The sequence below is a fragment of the Nematostella vectensis genome, chromosome 4 (assembly GCF_932526225.1).
Source record: "Nematostella vectensis chromosome 4, jaNemVect1.1, whole genome shotgun sequence".
In the NCBI taxonomy this organism is placed as follows: Eukaryota; Metazoa; Cnidaria; class Anthozoa; order Actiniaria; family Edwardsiidae; genus Nematostella; species Nematostella vectensis.
This window is the reverse complement of record NC_064037.1, coordinates 4,830,113-4,854,755: the sequence shown is the minus strand read 5'-3', so window position 1 is coordinate 4,854,755 and position 24,643 is coordinate 4,830,113. Positions and strand designations below refer to the sequence as shown.

The 24,643-nt window shown below is 39.6% G+C and overlaps 3 protein-coding genes across 8 annotated transcripts; 2 read left to right on the top strand and 1 right to left on the bottom strand.

The window, feature by feature from the left end:
* Positions 1–620: 620 nt before the first annotated feature.
* On the bottom strand, positions 621–6,370 carry LOC5512875 (ribosomal RNA small subunit methyltransferase NEP1). Its single transcript, XM_001633144.3, has 7 exons — positions 6,205–6,370; positions 5,790–5,891; positions 4,834–4,975; positions 4,113–4,171; positions 3,676–3,727; positions 1,607–1,704; positions 621–832 (listed from the first exon to the last, which is right to left on the bottom strand). The coding sequence occupies exons 1-7, from the start codon at positions 6,328–6,330 to the stop codon at positions 719–721; spliced, it is 693 nt and encodes a 230-aa protein (XP_001633194.1). The 5' UTR covers positions 6,331–6,370; the 3' UTR covers positions 621–718.
* Positions 6,371–6,435: 65 nt separating this feature from the next.
* Positions 6,436–9,147, top strand: LOC116618537 (TLC domain-containing protein 2). The gene is made up of 4 exons (XM_048726131.1): positions 6,436–6,449; positions 7,776–7,925; positions 8,494–8,552; positions 8,670–9,147. The coding sequence occupies exons 1-4, from the start codon at positions 6,436–6,438 to the stop codon at positions 9,005–9,007; spliced, it is 561 nt and encodes a 186-aa protein (XP_048582088.1). The 3' UTR covers positions 9,008–9,147.
* On the top strand, positions 7,824–24,294 carry LOC116618573 (trichohyalin). 6 transcript variants are annotated; one of them, XM_048726988.1, is made up of 5 exons: positions 11,330–11,604; positions 11,717–11,799; positions 14,234–14,314; positions 15,235–16,314; positions 16,698–24,294. In XM_048726988.1, the coding sequence occupies exons 3-5, from the start codon at positions 14,243–14,245 to the stop codon at positions 23,832–23,834; spliced, it is 8,289 nt and encodes a 2,762-aa protein (XP_048582945.1). In that variant the 5' UTR covers positions 11,330–11,604; positions 11,717–11,799; positions 14,234–14,242; the 3' UTR covers positions 23,835–24,294. The 6 variants fall into 6 exon arrangements, with proteins under 6 accessions (XP_048582950.1, XP_048582948.1, XP_048582945.1 ...); XM_048726989.1 differs by having other exon boundaries at positions 11,714–11,799; XM_048726993.1 differs by lacking the exons at positions 11,330–11,604; positions 11,717–11,799 and adding an exon at positions 7,824–7,928.
* Positions 24,295–24,643: the final 349 nt, after the last annotated feature.

Sequence of the window (24,643 nt, the reverse complement as noted above, 5' to 3'; positions counted from 1 at the left end):
AAGGGTCAAATCAGACTTCTTGGTTTAACTTGTCTCGGTTTGGTGGCAGTTATTTAGCATGCACAATCCAGGAGTCCAGGATACGTATTAAACCACGTTTTATCTATGCAATGCAAACCTGTATACACCCTATATACATTTTTTCATGGTTTCCGCTATATAATATTATAAAGTACTTATGTTCCATATCAAAAATATAAACAAAACGTTTTAATGCTATAAGCGCTCATTCTACGTCTTCAAAATCAACGCTCATATCTGATTCGTTGTCTTCCTCACTCTCTTTCTTTTATATTTTCTTTTGCTGCGCTTTTCTTGCAAGAAGATCGAAAAGGCTTTTCTGCTTCTTTTCGTCATCTATAGCGTCAACCATTATCAGGTTGCAACCTGGAGTTAGTTGCATCTTTGAGAAATTGAATCACTTCACTTTTTCTGAATTCAGCCAATTCCTCCCCCTCCTATTAACTAACCTCACTTTTATCAAAATCCTCACGCCTCCTCCCTCCCCCCCCTCTCAGGATAATAAATGAACTTTCCCTAAACGCTACTCCTTAAGGGTGTTCAAAGATTCTTCCAATTCTTCTATCACTAGGGGGTCTCATACTATCTCTTAGCAAACATTTTATCAACTGTTTTATTCAAACTGGATCATACATGAGTGTTTATTGCAAAGTATCTATTTACAGCATTCAGTAAATCTAATGTAAAAATTGGCATATCACACTACTCCCCAGACCTCCTCAAATGCTGTACATATCTTGGCACACACAAGAGCCGCTGAGAGTGGATATTGGCTTATAGCCACTGTGTCTTCTATGTACTCTGGAGAGACCTATGGACACAAAAATCAAAATTTGCTGATGCTAAACGGTACAACTAGAGGATGCTACTACCCCCCCCCCCCCCCTTGCATACACCTTGGGGCACAACCAACGCAGTGGGCACAAAAAGTGAGGACATGCGTTTGATACTTTTTTTACATGGAGGGAAAGGGACAACTGTAGCCATGTTTAGCAGTCAGTCAGGGGGGTAACCAGGGGGAGGGGTCCCCTTTCAGCAGCCAAAATACAGTTAATGTATGAGACATTACATAAAGTACAGGAGAAAATATCTAATAGGGGCCTCTTTCGACCCCTCCTGTTAAAATCCTGGCTATGTCACTGTCAAACCTCCCCTAATCCCATTTACAGGTTTGCCTAGCCAAAGCAATACTGAACTCAATTTTGAAAAGATAGGTTGACAATATAACATTTGGATCTAGCTTTGTAAAGAAAATCTTTGAGTTATTTTGTGCATTTTTAGAGGGTATCATTAAATTTGTCAATGAGGTTTCCAATGGGTGAAAAAAACATAAACATTTACTATTTTGGGGCTGCAGTCTGCTTGCATACATTAGCTCTTGAGTTTTTCGGGCAACGAGTCAGGTGCTTCCACCACCTTGTTTTTAATAAGTCTTGAGCTTTTGAGAACTGTGCAAATGCCAGCAATCTTGCAATTGGGACTGGGACATGAATGCAGAATAATCTATATTGTCACTGAACCATTATCTAAAATGGATTGGCTTTGAACCAGGTTAGTGATAAAAAATATTTAAAGTACAACTCACAGATCCATGAGCCATTGCACCAACCACAAACACAATAGGTTCATCTGATGGCACCATGTCTCGCACATTAACAAGTTTTTCAACATGGCAAGAAGTTCCTGAAAAAAAGTGTTACATTTAAGGAGATTCGATATAGTGTCCCGAATGCCCAACCATCCTGTCAATCACAACTTGTATCTTCTGCTACAGGGATCGGATCATCAAACTATTTGGCCATGCCATGTAGCTAGGAATGAACTTTATGAAAATGTAACATTTGCTTTCATTGCTGTTTCTATGGCATCGGAACGGCGAACCCATTAAATCCACTATTCGTGAAGAGCTGTTCACTACAGGGAAATTTTTAACAAATAAGCTATAGGATATTGTACATCAGACCTAGGACGACACTTAGAGGAAGTTAAACCCTTTCACTCCTGGGTACTTTTGAGCAAAATTGTAAGAAAAACAGACTGAAAACAAAAACCTCCCCCCCTATCTTAAGTCCAACACTATCAGTTAAGCTAAGCTACCACAGACCCAAGACGGTATCCCTTGAAGTTGACAACAATGCACTGCAATGCCTTTTCTTTCTAGCGACGGCACTGCTACAGCCTGTTGCTTACAACAGTTTTGCTTGTAATTTGCTTAAAAATTACAGCTTTTTCACATCTGGAGAGTGCCTTAGGACATCATAAAGTCTATTGGGGCATAATTAATGCTGTGCTTATGGATTTTTGCACGCTGAGGTTGATTCAATGGGATAATTCCTTGTCTGGGCTTCACCAAGTGAGTAAGGAATTTTCTGGTGAATGGCCTCATACTCTCCAATGTGGGCCATCTTTGTTACCCAACCTTATTCTAAAATTGTTTATAGGCTTATTCTGGGTTCCTTGGACCTGGAAATGTTTTGTTTGGCTTCGGGGCAAAGAGACTTATAAAAAAAAATGTTGATTCTGGGGGAGGAGATTGCCCGCCTGTCTGTCAAGGTGTTTCCAAGACTCCCATGATGCAGTGCAGGCATGCAAAATAGGCTAAACATGGTGACTAGCTTCTAATGGAGGTTCTAGCTTTGATTATTGAGACTGATTGCAGTAAAATGGGACCTGACGGAGCGCAATAAAGGTATCTATTTGTGAGGTGTTTGGTTGTCTCTATTTGTAGTTCGGAATTTTGTGTCTTTTTTGGTAAGAAATGTTTCTAAGTTTAAGCATTTGTTTATGAACTGGTCAGAAATCAAGGTTGATATTTTGACAAAAGAGTCAATTCTATTACATTGCTAGGATGCGCTTTTGAAGGTCGTCTATGCCTTGGAGGAATCTATGAGTATCCGGGTCTGGTGATGTTTAGTTTGCATTTCCGACGTTTTGGAGTTGGGCCTATATTTTACAGGCGTCTCAGGGCGTTTTGGCAATGAAAGACTTAATTAAAATCTATAAGAGGAATTTCGAGAAATTGAGGAATTTTTATTTTCAGTCACTGAAAGCTTATTTATTAAAAACTTCCCGGTAGCAAACAGCACAACGCGAATAGTGGATTTAATGGGTTCGCCGTTCTGTTGCAATAGAAACACCAATGTAAACACATGTTACCTATTTTATAAAGTTCATCCCTATGTACATGGCATGGCCAAATAGTTTGATGATCCGTTCCATGTAGCAGAAGATACGAGTTGTGATTCACAGGATGGTTGGAGATTCGGGAAACTGTATCGAATCTCCTTAATGGGAATTCCAAGATATAATTGGTCTGCAAACAAAGACACATGTTCATATTTATTACCAAGTCCTAAAAGACTATCATTTTCCTTTATGACCAGCCATAATCAATCATATCAACAATCAATCATTTATTAATAGTTTTTTTTCATACTGTACATGCATTAAAGTGACTCAAATAAGAAAACAGTATTATCATGGACATTCATGGACATGAAGTCTTCGTCTTGAAAAATCTGTTAACACACCATATTGGAAACTGGAGGAAATAATATCTCAAACATTCCTGGAATAGCTGGGAAAGTTGACATCCCTGAGTGATGGAAACAAATTTAACTAAAAAAATACAAGCCACAAACAACAAATCTGTACCAATTTTTTTGCATCCTGTAGGTAAATGATCTGTTACAGGATTCTTGATGACCTGCAAAAGATCACAATTAAAAAAAGACTTATAGTGCATGAGTTTCATTGGAAAATATCCATATGTACAAAGCTTCAGAATAAAGGTTGATTCCCTTATGTCTGGTGCAAACTAGTGACATAACAACAAAAGGTACATATGGTAGCCAGGCACACTCTTACAGTATGTTCGTATGTTGAAGTGTGAATGGTTCAACATAAAGACAATGTAGACATGTTGGGCTTAACATACAAACATAAGAATGCTCATGTCTACGTCCTTATGTCACTAGTGTTCACCATTCATTGCTATTGTCACACTTCCATGGAACTTAAAAGTTTCATGGTTAGAGTTTTCCGCTTTGATATGGTGACCACACAAATGAAAGCATAGTCATTCAAGTTACCTTTAACAGTTTCTGGGGTCCGTCAGATGCGTGTATACTCAGCTTATGAAGAAGCTGGACTGAAAGGTATTAAAACTTCGATATTAGGTATTTAATTTAAATAATGTATGTAAGGTTTGAATGATGACATTATTAAATTAAAATCCAGCTAAATAAAGCCTGGAATAATAAACAATTTACCATTTCCATTGAGGTGGATAGTGGCAAAATATCTACTGAGAGCCAAAGGCTCAAGGTATAGATATTTTTAAAGCCACCATCCACGGAAATGGTAAAATTGTTTAAGGATATAAAACAAGCTTTTTATTTTCTTTTCGGAAACACCTGCAAATTGGCTGTTACACCTGCTATTTTTCTTGATTTCGGGGTGCAAGAAAATATCCACTTTCTAGGAGGTGTATACATTGCATTTTATCCGAGTTTCTCAACCAATCAAATCACTTGTTCCTGTGATGTTCCCGAGTTTTATATACTAATGTCTTATATTCAAGAGTTCCAGAAAAAAATTGTTTTGGTCTTCCAAAAGATTTTTGTTCAACTAAAACATTAAAAAAATACAACTTTGTTAAACTAAAACATTAAAAAATACAACTAAAATTATGAAACTAGTAGGTGTAAAATTTCAGCCCTGAATTATGAAGCTGGTTTCATCAATGACTGGGTTGAGGTTTGAAGTTTATTTGTTGTTCTAACACACAGCTAAGCTAATTTAATATCTTACCCATTAGGCCACAGAAGCGGTCGAATGTCCTTGGAATGCGTGTGTGGGGGTTAATTTCTATAAGTACATTTCGTTCAGTGTGAATATAGACTTGAAGAAGACCTGCTTTGTTCAGGGGACTGTCTAAAAGCATCAGTAGGCACTAGAAACAAAGAGACAACTTTAACAAAAAAAAGATAAACAACAAAAAACACTTTGTTTGGTATCTTGTTGGCTTCTTTTAAAGCAAGAACCAGTTGTCTATACTGTATGAAAGAGCTGCACTGGCTTCATAAAAAGTAGCAATTTGTATAGAAGGATAAGAGTTAGAATTGGTTAGATGGTGGGTTGGTGGGAAACCATTTCTTTTAGGTACTTTTGACTTAGTGACCATAGTTTTCACATTTTTTTTAAAATCTCTAGATTCTATGCTGTCTCTTGGCACAAGCTCTTACAGATTTGAGTGAATGACATAGTGAAAATAAAATTATATAGTGAAAAAAGATGTCTACTCTGTCTGCCTTGCATTCACTTATCCTTACATCTTTTGGGTGGGGTTGCTGAGCACCTATTTGAAGGGTATCCAATGACCCCGCCCCAGATGACAACCGCTCCACTCAATATCACTAATAGCTTGGTAACTCTGCCCCATATAAAATTTGCTATTTAATAATCATATATATAACCTTATATGTATCAGTCATAATAAGTTGTAATTTTTAAACTATGATACTGTATCTTTGCATTGCATTATTGTAATCATGAGAAGTGGGTCACTGTTAAGCTTTAGCGCTAATTCAAAACAGGCCGTTTATTGAAAGCTCGGCACTAAAACAAGCATTTACAAGGAATGACCGAGGCCTGTCACTCAAAGAAAACAGGGAGGGCGGCTGTTTGGTTTTCATGATGTCTTATGATGCTATGATGATCCAAGGCTGTTGTAGAAACGTTACTGCAGCTTCTTGTTATTTATTTACCTGGTGAGTAATATCTGGCCTTGCAGATGAAATATCTCTCTTATTCTTCTTTAGGATAGTTTTGTGCTGATCACAGTTAAGCAACTCAAAATTTTTACCATTCTGCAACAGAGGCAACAAACAGGATGAGAATAATCAAGAGCAAACAATGTTCGTGTATCAAAGATTATCTTTAATTTACAGATGTACTGAATATATTTGTAATAAAGCCAATTTATTGAAGTTGTTGTCATAGATTGATCTGGTTTCATTTAAGCCGCGATTCTTAACAGTTCGGTACACAAATTAAAGATAATATTCGATACACGAACACTTCTGTTTGGTTTGCCTGTGACAAAACCCACGTGCACAGAGATACCGGGGACAAAACCCTGAAAAATATAATCAGGTCCACCAACCCATTAAAATAGCTTACTTTCACTGCCTCCAGCGACGATTTTTCCAGAATAACAATCAATCGTCTGCCAGAATCTTTTTCCTTTAGTGTTTTAGGGATTTTTTTGGGGCGCTCATAATCTTCTTCTGATTGTTGGGACGCCATTTAAAAAAAAAATAAGCAGTAAAAAGCATCACGGGATACGTAAAGGCAACCCGTGACGAAGCTTTTTCGGATACACAGGGAAACCGAATGTCAATGAGCTCAAACATGGCGGAAGATTTGTATTCTGGCTTTGGCTGGATTTTAGGATCTTTTGCGTTGTTTAGAGGGATCAGTTACATCCTACCCGTATTTGTTGGTCTTCCAGCAAGAAGTGGCTGTACTACAACACATCCCTCTCCTTCCTCCATTCTATGATATCAGCTTGTCTAGCCCTTGCTTCGTGGAGTAACTTTAACTTATGTAAATTTCTTCCTTTTTTTTTTCATTATATGGGTTTCTCGAGCAAGGGGAGCTTTGAGATGCAAATTTGTTGAAATTGCTCATTATACTGAGGAAAATATGTTTGTCTTTTGAAAACACTTAAACTTCAGCGGCGTAGCCAGTATTTTTAACAGGAGAGGGCCCAAAAGGGACTTTCAAGGCATTTTCTCCGGTATTTTAGATGCATTTATTGTATTTTTGGCTGCTAGAAGCGAGCCCCCAGGCCACCCCCTGGCTACGCCCCTGAAATTGAGATTGTGCATGTCTTTTGAATGTCAGTGACCTCTTATCCTGCACAGCTAGCAGTTTTGTTTAGTTTGTTTTGAAGCAGTTAGTTGTTCACAAAATTGCCTTGTGACTTGTTTATTATGCTTAGTAAATTGATTCCCTTAGGGGGTCCTATAAAAACAAACAGGGTGATCGTCAGCACTTCTGGTGAGTGTGGTCGAAGCAATTTTTAACACTAAGAGGTAGCACTGGAAATACATTTTCAGTTTTTCAAGAATTTTGTTGGGGTCCTTAAGACAGGGTTGGTAAGGTGGATCCCTGCACGTTTGACTAGTTTCAAAAATTGGAAATCACGTTTCATGATAAACTGATAAACTGACGACAAGTATCAATCTTTACTTGGAAGTCACAATTTTTAAATAGGGTAGATCAAAATTTAAGCTGATCAAATTGTGCCATTCACGAATCACAGCGAAGGTAGCAATCACAGATCACGGTTATCAATTTGTCCTTTTCTCGATTTACAATAAACAAACAAGGCTGTTCACAGATCACAAAAATAACCCTTACCACCCCTGTTAAGACACTGCCATCAACAAATCTTTATTCACAATTTTACCATAATCCTCATCCAAACGGAGACAAAAGTTACTTTGAGGCAACTAACATTTATACATAGACGGGACGTAGGTAGGTATTTGTTTGACATGGCAGACTTGTGTCAAGCACCCCTATTTTTAGGGTGTACTTACCCATCATCACCTTTGGGTGTGTACACACCCATTATCATCTTGTGCTTGCTATTCAAGCTGTATTGTCATAGCCCCCCCCTCCCCACCCCTACTTCATGGGCTTTGTGCCTGTCATTGATCATGTCCAATCTTTGTGTTTTTCAGCTTTCTCAGTGAGCCAGCCATAATATCTGACCTCATTTCTACCTGGACATGGTTCTCATACTACTTGACATGCTTTTCTGCTGGTTATTTCTGGCATGACCTCTTGGATAGGGCTTTAAACAACTTCTCTCTCTTCTGGTGCACCACATAGTGGTAAGATAGACCATTGGTATTGTCCTGTGTCTGTGGTTTGACTTGTAGTATAAAAATGAGACTACAGTCACTGTGTTTAGTTCACTTATGCCTTTTTGAGTAGCCATTATAATGCTTAGGACAAATTTTTTGGACTAGTGCAACACAATTCACTCTTTTTTTGCTCACAAAGTATTTGTTATTTTGCAGCATTCTTTCACAAATTCCCTTTGCATGGTTTAAAATAATGAAAATGTGATTTAGAGCTTGAATCAAACAAAGCTGTCAAATTTTAGGGAATATAATTGGTAGAGGGTAACATTTTTTGCTGCTTGGTGAAACAAATGCATCTTCTGAAAATGAAAAGGAATGCTCAGCTTGGAAAAATCAGGTTGTCACAGAGCTTAGCGTATTGCTGGACAGCAGTCAAACTGACTGCATAGGAGACTATGCACCGCAACCAAAACCAGCATTTTTTTATTTGTATGTCTGAATAACAAATAATTTTTTGGTATTAATTTTTTTAAATAATAAAATATTAAGTAGTTTGATTCACATATATATCCAAAACCTTGTGCTTATGCAGCTTTGCTGGCCACAATTCCTCCAAGCATGCTTCAGGAAAAACCTTTGTGTCTAGCAACAGTAACCTGCCCATCTTTTGCAAATTATCATGAAAATTTTTTTTTCAAACATCCTTTTTTTCTTCCAAAAATCTGCTCTCTTAACCCCTTGATTATCGTAATTTCTTTCATCCTACAGGTGTGCAGGCCTTGTCGTTAGCTGTAGCTTCCCAGAAGTATTTTGGGTTTGATGTGTTCTCTCTGTTGTTTGAAGTAAATAGTGTGTTCTTGCACTCAAGAAGACTTCTTATATTCCATGGTTACCACCCGAACCAGAAACTGTATCTTTTAAACAGCTTTGTATTGTTTTTTACTTTTGTGGTGTTTAGATTTTTTAGTACTGTTTGGGTGTCATATTTTGCACTAATGAAACTGAAAGAATATTCAATTATTTCATTTGGCTCTGTCAACACTAGCAATGATTTTTATTACTGGTTTAAACATTGGTTTATTTCTGTCTTTATGGAAATCACATAGAAGCAGAAAAAAGACAGAATAGGTTAAAAGTGATGTTAGTTTTTTTTTTCTTCTAATTCTAGGCAGTGGTCATGTGCAGAAGGGATGTACTCATTAGATATCATATGAAAAAGGAATAATATTTCACAATCCATTTATAAGAAATGATTCACTTTTATGCGGTCAAGGGGGAATTGGCCACACCCTGCACACCCCCTTAGGTGCGTCCCTGGTGGTATAGATAATAGATGCAAGTACATTTGACTTTTGATTACTGAAACCTCCTTCCGATAACTCGAACCTCCTTCAGATATCTTGAACATCTTTCAGATAAATAACCTTCCAATCACTCGAACCTCCTTTGGATAACTCTAACTTCCTTCCAATTACTCGAACCTCCTTCCGATAACTCGAACCTCCTTTCGATAACTCGAACCTCTTTCCAATAACTTGAACCTCTTTCCAATAACTCGAACCTCCTTCCAAAAACTCGAACCTTCCGAAATTTCGAACTTCCTTCGTATATAACTCGAACCTTCTTCCGATAACTCGAACTTCCTTCCGAAAATCCGAACTTCCTACGGATATAACCCGAACCTCCAGATAATTCGATCGTCTTTCGGAAAACTCGAACCTCCTTCCGAAAACTCGAACTTCCTTCAGATTACTTGAACCTCCTTCGGATAACTTGAAACTCATAGGAAAGTTTTTAGTTCGAGCTGCGGGAATCGAGTTATTGGGGGAAAACAAATGATTTGTTGTTGGTATTGTTTTCATCGAAAAATGTCAAATACACTTTTTTATAAGAACGTGTAACGTCTAATATTCAGTTGAGGCTGGGCCGTTCTTAATTTTGGAGCATTTTAAGGCGAAAATGTTCTTGGATTTTAGTAAAATATTGGATTATTGCGAAGAGAATACACTCTTTTTTATAAGAACGTCTAGCCTGAGATAACATGCCGAGGCTCAGATAGCAGGAAAAAATTCTTTTTTAGTACTGATGCGTTCTAAAATGCAGAATCAACTTGTGCTTATAGTAAAAAGAAAAAAGAACCACCCTATTTGCACTAATAACATCAAAAATTTCATTATGGTAATGTAGTACTTCGAGAATTGCAAGATTTCGAAAACTTATAAAAAGAGACTTCATTCAAAATGAAAAGCGGAAAACCTCGTGCTTCAAACGGGTTCAACACCGCTTCCGCTCTAACTTGCTGCTTCTTCGTGGTTTCTCAACATTGATTATCTTCCTAATGGTCAAACGAAATCTGTAATTTAGATATGATATTGATTTTTGTGAATATTCCGGTGAATTCAGAAGGAATCCAAAAAAATATATTTCATAAAACTGTCTTTGTAGCGAGGGAATGCATTTTTGTGATGATCAAAGCCAGCAAGCTGAAGTATATGAGCTTCTCTAATTGTGAGAAAATAGATAGGGAGATATTACTGTACTTTGTTGATGTTGTTTCTAGACATTTCTATAACTATTAAGTTTATTATACAAGCTGGAGTCGGGATTTGAATCAAACGCGGTATCACAGCCATTTTATCCCTTGTCGATATTTTCTGTCTTCTTTACTTGACTTCGCCCCTCAGACAAACAAAACAGTCAAACTATTCAGGGATTTGGCTTTTTGTGAGTATATTTGCCAATCTTGCTTACTAAAGTTAGACTTGTTTTTTTCTTCATGATCTTTTTTTTCTATCGAGTTGGAAGCACAACAACACGCAACCCGCGGGGGAGTAGGGCAAAATAAAATGAGAAAATCCTCACGCGCAGTGGTGGGGTGGTGGTTACTGAAAAAATACCCAGCATGGGAATCGACTTGGCGCGCGGGTAATACCAAAGTGTCCCTCTCTTATCTTATGCCCTCTTGTAAGGATATATGAAACATATGAATCACTTAGCGGTGTTCAGAGTAACGGGTGGGGTGAAATGCAGATGAATTAATTTTTGGTTCGAACTACTCAATACGGCACTTTTTCCCACCACTTCTGAATTTTGTCATGCGCAAAATTATCCAGGTGGTAAATAGCTTGTACTGTTGTGTCTAGCGCTGTCAATTGGAACTGTGCAATTTCTATCTTTGTCTATCACTGCGGTTTGTGGCGAGTGAAAACATATTATTCTCTAGTTTACTTCGATGGATTTGTACGGAGGTGTAAAGTGTTTTTCTCCAAATAATCGCGCGCATTTCCTGTGTCCATATAGAGAAAACATAAATGAAAATAATATTGAAAAATTATTATGCCGAGTTTGTTCTTGTTTCTCGCTGAACGGCGGGCACGCTAAAATTGTTTGCTTTCCTCTAGATCAGAGAAAAGAGTCTTCTTCTTCAGTGACACTAAAATGACAGATCCTTTGATATTTCCATTCGCTGACAGTTAGGCGGATCAAAAAGCTTGTGTGTTCATTGTTTAGAGAAAAAATCAGAAAACAATGAAAAAAGTACAAATGAATTGACAGTCAAGAAGAACTTTTGATTGGCTCATCCCTGAGCTGGCGGCATGACTACTTCTGTAACGATTACAAATCTCGGAAAGTGTCCTCAGCGCTAAAGATAATGGTGCTGCTACCAACTAAAAATACTGCAAGCATTAAAAGATTACCAGAGGTAATGTAATCGAATTCCGCACTGTTTCCACGTAAGGATTCAATATCGTAAACGTCTGCAAATTCCAAACGTCGAAAAGTAACGTGGCCTGGATTTTTGTTCTATAAAGCAGATGGTGTGTGGAAAAACAGTGTTTTGACGAGCTGGCTTGGGGATTAAAGCAAGAAAACAAATACCAATCATCGCTTTACCAAGGTAAGACTAGCGCTCGGGCGAAAGTTTATTGTTTACATTCCACAGAAATTAACACGTTGGAAAGGCTTTGCGTAACACCTCTCCAGTTAGTCTGTACTCTCGGAGATTCGTATTTTTGTGTTACCCCTGTGTGTGACACAACACTCGCTGCAGTTACAAGGTTAATAAGAGCGACTCGGGTTTCACTATACTTCGTTAGTCATTCGAGACGAAGTGCGCGCGGGAGCCAATCGCTCTCCTTTGAAGCCAAAGATCACCGGACTCATTGCTGTTGGCAATTGTTGTGGTGGCCGTAATTTTTGGATGACAGTTGTAGCCCTACTTTCGTTATCACTCGTGACAATGGCGTCCAAAACCGTTGATAGGTTAGAAGGTGAGTGTAGTCCCATGTAGATTCGAACCACCAGTTGAGAAATAACCGAATTCTACCGTCATTTAGCAACGCTATCATTCGAGGCTTGATCAAAATTCAAAACATGGCGGTCAACATGGATCTCGAATTGTCAGGCAATGTCACCAATACTAGCGCTAGCATTTCACAATACCTAGATAAACCGTAGCACTTATTATCCATCACGCGTTGTAACTACAAGATATCAAGTTATACGGGTGTATATAAACAGAAGTTTTATGTTTCGTTAATATATTCGTTCATCGCTCGAGTTTTCTTATTACAATAAGATGTGTTCAAAGATGTAATGTACTCCAAAACATGATTCTCTCGTTAATGCAATTTATATTCTCGAAGTAGGGCCTTTTCTATGTGTGTCATTTGAACGATTAAACTTTTCATATTTATTTGTGCGCTACTATTATCAACGAGTAACTGTAGTTCTTGATTAATGGTAGCACTACTTGTTTCTCTCTTGAGAGTGAGACTTTTACAGAATGTGACTTATTCGTGTCTTGAGGTCTATATAACGCAGGTGTTGGTATTGTAACGTTTTTAGTGATATTCTGTCATTCTCTTATGCAAAATGTGAACAACAATACTCCATTATTTTTTAAACTTTCTAATGCAATTATTCCAGTTTAGTCTTATTTACATAGTTCGAATAGACGCATATAGCCCCCTAAGCCTAGGTGTATATCTGTCGGATTACTATATCAAATTTGGTACAATCGTGTCAAATGCTATCGGCGAGACTTGAAGGCCATGACGAGGCTGACTCTTGTACAGGTTTCTTTAGTTGAATGTGTGTTTTTCTCTCTTCATATGCGATACAATTTAATAAGTTAGAGCTGATTTTAGCGCTGGAGTTGTGTATTGTACGAGTAATTGAGAGTTTGATCAGCTGTGGGGGTTATATGAATGGTGAGAAACCTCAAATTGAGCATAATGTTTATCGGATTTCCTTATTAGGATGATACCAGAATATAACTTTCTTTAATTTTACTTCACTGAAAATACCCGGTATGTCATTGCCTTTGTTTTCTTCCCAAAAACCATTACAACAATGCAATTCAACCATGATTTTAGAAATGAATGTGAAAAAAAATCATCTTTATACTATGGTGTTATTGGTTCTATTTTAGTTAGTATTTTAGTGAAAATGCTAGTGTTAGCTTTTAGTATATGATAGTAATGAATAGGTTGATCCTCACCTAAAGTCTTTTAATTATTAACAATCCTCACCTTAAGTTTACTATATACTGCTTCAGATTATTTTATTTTCACACCTTTCAATATGACAACCATAAACGCTGCATTTATAAGAAAAAAACACAAGCACACAATACTGTGTGTCCAGTTTTCTTCACTCATAGACAGGTAAAATAATGTTTCCTCTGTATACCATGTATTCTGCTGTCGATATCACCCTTTAACTGCAATTTATGACGGGTGTGTAATATTACAAGGCCTTGAATGTCTACTTGGTGTGAGTGGTGCCAATTGGATATACAAAAAAAAAGGGGGGTCAGCTGCGAGCCCCCCTCATCCAGCGTGTGCATCTCGTCTCTATCTCCTTTTTTTCCAACCTTTAGGGCTTGCTACGCAGGCTAGTCAATTGGCTATTCCAGCTATAAGCATGCCTTTCACACAGCATGGAAACCTACTTCAACTACCATCATAAAGCACAGGTTTCATTTGGTGTAAGCTTAAAAAGGTAACTGCTGAATTCTGGTGGTTGGGGTATGCGCACAAGCTTATAGCTGGAATGGCCTATTGCATGCCTTGCTCTCCCCCACAACTTGTTCTCCCCTACACCTTCACTTTTTTACAGTTATCTGCATTACTCATCATCACTGACACCATCAGTGTCTTTGTGGTGAATAGCAGAGTTTAATGGTAGCCAAGGAAGTCCAAGATGTAAACACTTCTACCTTTTGATGATGATCACACCCCTGTGCCATCCTATCCTGTAGATAGAGCAGTCTGTCGGATTTGTGCAAAATCCTTTTTTCAATGCTGGCATTTCTTATTGCTCTACAGGCCACAGCCATGGAAAACACCATAAATACCACCGAACCCTCAATTTCTGAGCTTGAAAGGAAACAACAAGAATTTCAAACGGTAGGTGCTCATCTGACATTGGTCGAGCCTGCTAGAAGTCATAACCAAGTAGTTAATACCACCTTCCTCAAATGGAATTTACAGGCCCATACCCAAGATTTTTCTTGGGGGGGGGGGGAGGGTGCGACATAAAAAATATATATATATATATATACCTAGTTTTCCTGGAGGACGGGGGGTGGAGGGAATGAGTGAGTTTTCTGACAAAAATCTGACCACCTCCGAAATAACAAAAGTGTTTTTTAGTGCCTTTGCACTATCTCCACGGGACGTTTATTGTTGGATTTGGCTGCAGAATAGTCTGACTTATGTATTGATGACATACTAGCTTATGCTCTATTTATTTTGTTTCCAAATAGCACGTCTATTGAGAACCGAAAGTGGACTTTTGGCCGTTGTAGGGGGGGGGGGGGGAATAGACAACATTTCTGAATTAGTGGCATAATTCTATGTGAACATCCACTAAGTATTTGTCTCTTTCTTGAAAGTCCTTTTACACACGGTTACATTAAAACTAGGGGGTGCTTTTTCGTGGGGGCGCTTATAAATAGTTTTGGTTCAAGGGGGTTATTAGCGGAGGCGCTTATTCAGGTGAGGCATTTATTCGTGTAAATGCGGTAACAGTTTTGATGGCAACACAAGAACATTGAATTCAAATTACAATTATTGGCGTTCAGGCAAAAATTTTTTTACTAGGATATGCAATTGTATAGAATATATTTCTATATTAGCTAAGGATGTTTTAAAATCCATTTTCTCAATTTTGAACCTTTAAAATCATACCATAGAGAAGGCCGTAGGTGTCAGTTTTTCTAGTATAACTGTTTTTCGCAAAGCTATCACTAACTTGGTGAAAAATTGTATAATTTGATATTAGAATTAACAAGTATTGAAGTGGTTACGTCTTTTTTTTTTTTCAGATTAAAGAAGAGCGAGACGGTCTTTTAGCCGAAGTGTCACAACTGAAAAAACAAATTGATGAGTTGGTCAGCGAAAAAGACAAATTACAAGCCGAACACGCCGAAGAGCTAGCTGTCTTATCTTCAAGTTTCTCTGAACATTTTACAAGTAATGGTTCTGGAAATACCGAGACACACATTAAGGAGTGCGAACGTGAGATTCAAAAATTAAGAAACACTATCGAGGATAAGAATTACCATATCAACAAGCTTCAGAAGAATTTGCTAAGAACGCAAATGGAAATGGAATCAGAGCAAGAGAAACACGAGTCTGAGCTTGAAGAGCTGAGAGCGCAGCTTGATAAACTAGAAAATAGCGATACTGAGAGTTTGGTAGAGGAGAGGATGAAGGAATTGAAGGCGAACTATGAGAGGGAAGTGGAGGAATTGAAGGAGCGGCTGGCTAAAGGAGAGAGTGATGCGAGGGATTCTGAACTAACAGAACGAATACAGGAGATCGACGATTTAAAAAGCAAGATGGCCGATTTGGAAGAGAGTATGGAGCATCGACTAGAGCAGGAAGAGACGAAATTCCGTCGTGAGGTTCTAGCGGTGAAAGATCGGCTTATACACCAGCATCGTACTGAGATCGACGACTTACTGAGTCAGTTAGAGCGCTCCAACGCTGAAGTGGATAAGCTCAGGAAGCTCTCGATGCAGCAGCAATCCTCGCGGAGTAACTCGATTGAAGCGGGAGAGTTTGTGGCGAACGGTGACATAGGATACAACGAGGCGGCTGGAATGAATGGCTCTTTAAGCGAGAGCTCGGAGGATAGGGATCACCCAGAGCTAATGCGAGTTACAATCAAGGACGGAAGCATGGCTGAAGAGTTGGAACGCATCCATGCGCAGTATCAGAAACAGGTTGACCACCTTACCAACAAGCTAAAGGAGCAGTTTCAAAATGAGTTGGACGATAATGTGCACAGGATTGAGGAGGATTGGGAGCAGCAGTTTGAGCGACAACGGAATGACTACGAGGATAAAATCCTGGCGATGCAGCGGCAGATCCGCGCTCAGCACCAGTCGGACCTGGAGCAGGTTAGGAGAGCTAGGGTTTAGGTATTTTCACATTGGTTTTGGGCTGCGTTTCTAACGACGGGGGACCCGGGTTTTGATACGGCTTAGGTCAGCTTGTGACTTTTACATTTGGGTAAAATCCTGTCTTTTTACATTGGAGACTTTGGGCCCCTCCTTTTTCGATGAAGCTCAGACGGTTTTGTCTCGCTACACAGAGTACATCAACGTGTACAAGGACAACGTAATAGAGTTGTTTGGGATGTTGTCTTGTAGCATCATCTTCAGTGAAAGTGCTTACCTACTGACACACATACTTGTAATTGTAATATGCCCTATTTGTGAAGCGGATATGGTATGTCGTAATGTCCATTTGCGCTATACAAATGCCTAACCTACTTTTGCAGGTTACCGTCGACATGGAAGAACAGATTCAGTCCCTCAAAAATGATCACGCCGAGGAGATAACAGATCTGATGCAAAGAATGCGAGGGTTGTCAGAGGAGAGACGGCAATCTTACATCGAGGTGGACACCACCCAGCAACAGGTGTTTGTCATCAAAGAGGAGTTTCAGTCTAAGGTCGAAAGTCTCGAGCAGGAGCTAAGCGCGGAGAGGGCAAAGGTCGCCGACTACGAAGCCAAACTTGGGGACGTAGAGATGCAAGTGCAGGCGTTCAAAGCCGAAAAAGAAAAAGAAGTGAAGTTTATCGAAGACGAGTTGAAGAAGCAGTGTAAGGCATTGGTGGAGAAGAAGGCCAAGGAGCTGAAAGAGAAGTACCAAGGAGAGCTTAATGAAAAGGTGAATAAAGTTGAGCGGACTCTTAGAAAGCAATACGAGGAGGATATTGTCAAGGGTCGATCAGAGCTCGAGGAAACAAATCGTACTTTGAAGGAGAAATACGAAAGCGAAGTCTCTGAAATAATGCTTCAGATGGAACAGGTTCAGCAAAGAAACCAAGAAGTATTTGAGGCTCAACAAAAGGAACAGTTCGAGAAACAGCTATCGCTGGTCAAAGACGAACTGCAGCCTTACAAGAGTAAATGTCAAGAGCTGGAACAGGAGAACAAGGAACTTATGGAGAAGTACGAAAGGGACCTTTCCGAGCTCAAAAACAAAATGGACGAAGTGGAGGAGCGTTATAAAATGACAGAAAACATCGAGGAAGAGGGGATGAAGACTCTTGAACATGAGCTACAGATTTACAAAGCAAAGGTCAAGGAGTTGGAAGATGGCAACAGAATGTTAGTGGAGAACTATGGAGCCCAACTCGAAAATATGAAAAGAAAATACGACGAAATGGAAGAGGGAGAGGTGAGAACTCTCCAGGAAGAGGTAAACATATATATGAAAAAAGCGGAGAAACTGGGGGAGGAGAAATCGGCGCTGATGCAAGCGTATGAGGATGAAGTAAAGCTCTCGAAGGAAAAGCTAGAAACGTTGGAAAGCTCGAATAAAAAGAAAGATGAAAATTTCGACAAGCTGGCGGCAGAGAGGCAGGAATTAAGTGTAATTGTGGATGATCTTTCTAAACAACTGGAATCTTATATTTCTAATTGCGCAGAGCTTGAAGAAGCCAAGCGAGCCATGGACAATAGGCTTACGGAAAAGGTTGAGTCTTTGACGGAAAAGATAAAAGAGCTTGAAAACGATCTCGAGGAAAGTCGTAGGAGGTGTCTTGAGCTAGAGGGAGGTCAGGTTGACTCGGAGACTGCGATAAAGATAGCACAGCTTGAACAAGATTTAAGTGATTCTCAAAGTACAAACGTTGAACTGGAGGAGGAAAAGAAAAACATCGAAGTAAAGCATTTTGAAGAAATTGAAAAGTTTTCCGAGAAACTACAATGCTTGGAAAAAGAGTTACAAGAAACACAAGAAAAGTACCTCAATGAGAAAAAAGAAAAGCTGTCTCTAGTGGATAAGCGGACATCGGAAGTTCAAGGGTTGACCGATAGAGTCGCTGATCTGGAGAAAGACTTGGAAGATGCCACTGCCAACTGTTACGAGCTGACCGAGGTGAAGAGGGCTATGGAGAATAAACATTTTGAGCAAATGGAGGAACTTCATTCTAACTTGAATAATGCATTAGAAAACGCAGCTAAGAAAGATAAGGATTTTGAGGCTATTCGTAAAGACAAGAACCAACTCGAAAGCAAACTGGAACAAGTTTCGGAGGAGCTGCAACTGTCAAAACGGAGGGTAATGGAGATTGAGATCGAAAAGGAGCAGTTGAAGTCCTCACATGGAGAGGAGATTTCAGATCTTACTAAAAAAATTGGAAGCGTACAGGAAAATGAGGAAGGTGTGGTAAATGAGGAGATCAAACAGCTCTTACATGAAAACAGAGATTTAAAACATGAACTCCAAGCTTTCAAGGCCACACTTGAGTCCGTCAAAGAGTCGAATAGCAATATCTTACAGGAAAAGAAAAAGCAGTCTGACGAATTCAATTTTCAAGTTGCTGAACTGAAAGAAAAAGTTCAGGCTTTGGAAGATGAAAACAGGAAGGGAGCTAGTAGTCTTGATGACATCAAAGTAAAGTACGAGCTTTTAATTGCAAATCTCAAGGACGATATCGAGACTCAGAAACAGAATAATGGTGAACTGGAACTCGCAAACAACAGACACATGCAGGAAATTGTCAGTCTAGTTCAAGAGGTTGAGCGATTAAAGAGCGAGACAGGAAACACGAGTACAGAGAGTGTAACGGAAGATACGCAGACATACAAGGATCACATTGAGGAACTGCAAAAGGAGAATGATAGGTACAAGTCCTTAATCGAAGAGTTGGAATACGAAGGTCATGATAAGTTTGGCGTCCTGCTGAGCCAGCACGAGAAAGAGCTTGAATCACTAAAAGAGGAACTTGAGGAGCAAATTGCAAAGAAAAGGGAACAATTGGCAAAAGAAGCTGGAGCAAAACGCCAGAAGCTAAAGGAGGAATATGAAGGAAAGCTTAGAGTTATTTACGAAGAGTTGGTTTCTGAAAGGAGCAAGAACAAAGAGCTAATGAACCAGAATAATCAGCTCAGCCAAAAAGTTAAACTACTTGAAGGCGTAACAACCAAACAGAAGAAGGACATTGAAAGGGTGAAGCAAATGGAAGAAAAGCTCAAAGAACTTGAAAGACAGTCAAAACAAAGCGAAGAAACCGATAATCCGAAAGTCATTGAGAGCTATGAAGACAAGATAAAAGCCCTGGAAAAGGAGATTTCCAATCTTAAGGATAGAAACAACAATGGCGAGAAAGTTCAAGAGCTTCTTCATAAAGTAACGTATTTAGAAGGTGAGTTAAAAGAAAGAAGTGTTGAAACTGAAAAACTCAAACAAACGTTGCAAGAAAGGGAGGAGCAAATCGAAAGGCTAAAAGAAGAGTTCCAAGAAAAGAGTAGAGAGTTGGATAAAATGAGGAAAGAAGTTGAAGGTGGAGGCGCCTTGGTTGAAACATTACAGGAACTCTTGCGAGAGCGTTGCGAAGAGGTCGATGTTCTAAAGGAAAAGATAAGTGATAAGCGTCAGGTACAAGACAAAAACCCCGCATCGAATGACAAAGCAGAGGAAGAAGCCTCGACCAAAGAGGAGCGAGTCAATGATCTTGAGCGTAAACTCGATGAGTTACAACAGTCAAATACCAGACTTTTAAAAGAGCTGGAAGAATCGCAAGCGTCTACCGCTAAGCTTCAGCGAAATATTCATAACATGGATAAAGCGAAGCAAGCTGTCATAGAGATGTACGATGGGAAAATTGACCAGCTTGCGCAAGAGCTAGACGATGCTATCCATAAAGGAGATGACTTAAGTCAAAAGCTTGTGAGTTTGTCTAATACTATGGACGAAAGGGTGGCAGAACGGGATACCCTCATCAGGGAAACATCACAGGAGCTGGAAGCTGAGAAATGTAAGTCAGCTGGTTTAGAAAAGGAATTGCAATCAGTTAGGGAAGCACAGAACTCGGACAACATGTCAAGTGTGGAGCGCATGAAAGAGGAACTTTTCAAAGAGCACGAAGAACTGAATTCTACTTTAAGAATGAATTATGAAGATATATTTGCTAAAAAGGAACAGGAATACATGGCAAAGACAAAAGAGTTAGAAATCGAGGTGGTGGCCCTCAAGGGAATGGTTGCAAACCTTGAACAACTCGGGCAGCTCAAGGACGACGAAAACGCATCCAACATCAGAGAAAATGAAGAGAAGCATTGCTTCACTTTGCAATCATTCAAGAAGGAGGTTGAGGTCGAGCGGAATATGATGCAAAACAAAGTACTTGCCCTTGAAAAATTAACAGAGGTACAAAAAGAAAGTATCGAAGAGCTTCAACAACGTTTGGATAGTGTCAATGAGACTAAAGTAAAGGGATTTTCAGAACAAATAGTTATATTACAAACTGAAAACGAAAGGTTGAAAAGACACTACGAGAATGAGTTGAACTTGCTGAAAAACCAGATTGCGTTTGAAAACAATTTCGAGGTTGAGTTGGAAGAGGGGCATCAAAGGGAGATGAACAATCGAACAGAGGCGATAAAACTCGAGCACATGAAAGAGGTTAAGAAGCTGACAACGCAATTACAAATTAAATGTAATGAAGTAGAAGCAATAAAATGTGAACTTCATAAAAAGAGCACGTGCTTGGAAGAGCATGAAGACAGACACAGAGAAGCAACCGAGAGCTTGAAGGAAAAGTACGAAATTGAACGAAAGACGTTACAAAACGCTATACAGGAACAAGAACAGCAGATCGTCAAATATCGTGATCAAGTTGAAACGTTGTCCTCACAGCTGGAAGTGATAGCAGCTGTTAAGAGGGATTCAACTGTAAGTAAAGAGTCATCTGATGTCTCCGATCTGCAGAAGGAAAATAGGATTCTTACTGAAAAACTAAGCAGTCTACAAGAAGACATAAAAACTTCAGCGCAAACGCATGAGAGCGAAATAGCGTCATTGAAGGCAGAGCTCGAGTCTGAGTACCAGCAGCGCCAAGACAGAATGACTAAGGATCATGCCGATGAACTAGACAAGTTGATGGTTCGCCTAGAAAGTCTGGTCCAGCAAGAAAATGCGTCGAAGGCTTTGACAGAAAGCCACATGCTTGACCTCGAAGTGCTGAGGAGTAAGATGGGCAAAAACGTCGAGAGGCTAGCATGGGAGAAGATCGAATCGACAAAACGGCTCTTGGAAGAGGAGTTTGACGAAAACAAGAGAGCAATTGAAGATCAGCTAAGGTACAAAAGACAAGAGGTTGACGAACTGAAGAAGTACATCAAGTCGTTGAAGTCGAAGATGAGAGGCATGGAAGAGGAAATTGCGAGAAATCACGATGAAGAAGGTTACATGAAAGGGGAATTGAAACGACTTCGGGATGAGAACGCCGAGTTGCTCAAAAGCGTAAGGGAGCAGAGACAGCGTAAGGTTCACGATGCTGATAGTAAGCGAATCGAACGACTCAGAGACGAGAACGAGAGGCTGAAAGTTGAAAATGAAAGCTTAAAAAGAACAGAAAGGTTTATTTCCTCAAGAACTGCAGAGAGGAATGAAGGATCAGATGCCAGCGACAAAGGTCGCCTTTCTCAGCTCATGAAATTTATGGAACATTTGATGTCGGAGAGGAACCAGTTAGAACTTAAGTTAAGGGAAGAGCTTCTGGATCTGAAAACAAAGTATGGAGATAGTAGATTGTCGTCGGTAAACGAATGTTTGCAGCCTAACGCTTCTCCTGACAAGCCACTCACAAAAGACGCTATTTCCGGCATGCTGCAGGCACTACGCGAGACTAAAGCAAAGCAGGAAAAAGAGATCCAGTCCCACATTCGTGAGATTGAGGACATGATAAAGGACATCAAAGAAAAGATCCGGTCGGCGGAGTTCGCAGACAGACGGATCCAAGAGGTGTTAACGAGCCAGCTTCGGCACCTGGAGGAGCAGCGGCGCCTACTTGTCGACCGGTTGCAAAAGCTTAGAGAGAAACACAAAGTCATAGAGGACAAGTTGCTCCGGCAGATGGCACACATAACTTCTAGCACCAGCCCGGGAGACGAGGCAAGGTCTAAGTACTATGAGAATCTTCTGGAAGAAAACTTGCAACGCGAGAAGAGAATTCTGTCGTTGAAGCGCAAGCAAATAAGCGACCTTCAGCAGAAGCTGAGTCAAGAGAAAGTCGAAATGGAGCGCAAAGTCGCCGAAAGTCAGCAGCTGCAGATAAAATTAAAGGAGAAGGACAGGCTGGAAAAGGAGTTGTCGACAGAGAGGCAAGCTCTGGAAAAGAAATGGGTTGACACACTCAAAAAGAAAGAGAGGGTCTTAGAAAATGAGTTGAAATACAATGAAAGCAGAAAGTTGAACGATTCAGGAAGCAGTACTGCCTCGCGCATTAGCGGACTTATATCTAGATCTTTCGAGATCGACAAAGCTAGCCCAAGATACCATTCAAGCCCTGAGAGCGTAAATGATTGTCAGCCTTTGGATCATCTCAAATCATTATCCAGAAAAACGCGCGAATACCCATCTGGTAGTGACAGAGTTAGTCAAACATACACTAATGAGTACTATTCACCAAGAAACAGAATGTCGAATCGCGAAGACCCACTTTTACGAGACTTCTGTCGGCTTCCTAATGAACAACACAAAGTCCATACTTACGTTCCTCATCTTGAGATCGAATTAGATGAAGAGGACCTCGGCTTAGAACTAGACCTTCCAACGAACATTGACGACACTTTTTACTGGGAGGTTGACTCCAAGGATGATTCTGATATCGAGTTTTATAGTCCTGAGTCTGAAACAGCATTTGAAGTAGCGGAGAAGAATTGGGGTAGGAATCTTGAGGAGGAGTTGAACCGAATTTCAGCCGGAAAAGTGAGGGTAGACAAGAAAACTACTCAAGAGCTGGAAAGTAGACTAAACTTGGATTATCGATCGAACAAACAAAGTGATTCAAGTAATTACGATCCTAGTTTTTCGACTTATTCCTGGCTGCAGAAGACAGATCATTCTGTAAGCCGCCATGGACGAGAATCGACTTCACCGGTTAATCTCCCAAGAGCGTCAACCGCAATCCCAGGGAAGGGAAACGCGGGCAATCTCTCACACAATCAGTCAATGGACATATCTCGCATTCCAACAATCCTACCGAATCTCCTAAAGGAGGTTAATTTCAAGTCATCCGCTACTAGGGATGACAGCGCGAGGGAGCTTAGGGCTGTTGAAAGACCGACCATCGAGCAGCGACGCTCGTTAAGCTCTTTGTACGCGGAGCAGCAGCGAAGTCGGCTCGACCCAAAAACAAATACGAACTTCGAAGAACACAATGGTGTTGTTAACTCCCCGCGATCGGTCAAATCCGAGCCAACAGAGAAGGGTGGGGTGCAGGTTTCCGAGTCTTCTTCTGGACTTAGGAAAATGTCAAGCTTCACGGACATGTCGGACAGCACTGCTGTGTTCCTACTCAACATAGATGACTACATTGACAGACATCAAGTTCGTTCTTCGCATGAGGTGGCAAACCTTAGAGACTTGTCCCCAACTGAAAGCCGATATCATAGAAAATGAACCAGAGCTTTATATTTGATGTTTTATTTCAAGGTGTGGACCATGCTTATAACGTTTCACTCATTCTTAATCCGTTGATTCTTAGAAATATTTTAAACTTGAATGTTTTAAACTTTTACTTTTTTGTAAAACTACCAGTGTTTTTTTATTTATCTACAACCCCTTGGCATAACAGTGTTTATGTAAAGGCATCTTTTAAGATTTGTGCACTTTTATGCCTATTCTGGGTACCAGAGCCTCACTGGACAAGAGAAGTCTGGAAGCTCTGGTGCACATGGTATTTTATGCCCTTCCTCGTGTGAAGTTGTGGTTACATATGTACCATAGTAGTTTTCTTTTAGGAAAGATAGATTTATTTTAAATTTAAAATGTAAATACAAAACTGCGCAAAGGCATTTAATGTTTTGGTGTGTTTGTGTGGTGTGGTTTCCGCATTAGAATAAAATCACGAATCGACGCCGTTTAAGGTTCCATTGGTTCATTATGAAAGAATTATATTAAGGGCGATATGAGCGGTTCCTTGAATTTTTATTAATTAATCTTTGCTTTATCAGATGACGTTAAATTTACTGCTCTTTGAAGTTTAATACAAGTTTAGATGAGGCATTATTTTTACTATTAAACAAAATTCTCAAAATTTGCGCGATTGATTTTTTTTGTAAATTCAAAGTAATACTGAACACTCCAATTTGTAGCACACGAAAGTCGTCTAAAAACTGACCTTGCGAACTTTCGCAATTGATTCATCCTTATTTTGATGCTATAACTGTCATAACAATGTTTGAAGTATAGTTGCGCTTTTGCCTCTA

Bases quoted from the DNA above. Each gene is read 5' to 3' on its own strand.
- LOC5512875 (XM_001633144.3), bottom strand. From the start codon at position 6,330: ATGGCGTCCCAACAATCAGAAGAAGATTATGAGCGCCCCAAAAAAATC. The intron at 4,976-5,789 runs GTAAATAAATAA...CTTTGTTTCTAG, and splicing joins GGCCAGATATTACTCACCAG to TGCCTACTGATGCTTTTAGA. The intron at 833-1,606 runs GTGAGTTGTACT...TTGTGTCCATAG, and splicing joins GTGCAATGGCTCATGGATCT to GTCTCTCCAGAGTACATAGA.
- LOC116618537 (XM_048726131.1), top strand. The intron at 7,926-8,493 runs GTGGTAAGATAG...GTGCTTATGCAG, and splicing joins CTCTTCTGGTGCACCACATA to CTTTGCTGGCCACAATTCCT. The intron at 8,553-8,669 runs GTAACCTGCCCA...TTCATCCTACAG, and splicing joins AACCTTTGTGTCTAGCAACA to GTGTGCAGGCCTTGTCGTTA.
- LOC116618573 (XM_048726993.1), top strand. From the start codon at position 14,243: ATGGAAAACACCATAAATACCACCGAACCCTCAATTTCTGAGCTTGAA. The intron at 14,315-15,234 runs GTAGGTGCTCAT...TTTTTTTTTCAG, and splicing joins AACAACAAGAATTTCAAACG to ATTAAAGAAGAGCGAGACGG. The intron at 16,315-16,697 runs GTTAGGAGAGCT...CTACTTTTGCAG, and splicing joins ACCAGTCGGACCTGGAGCAG to GTTACCGTCGACATGGAAGA.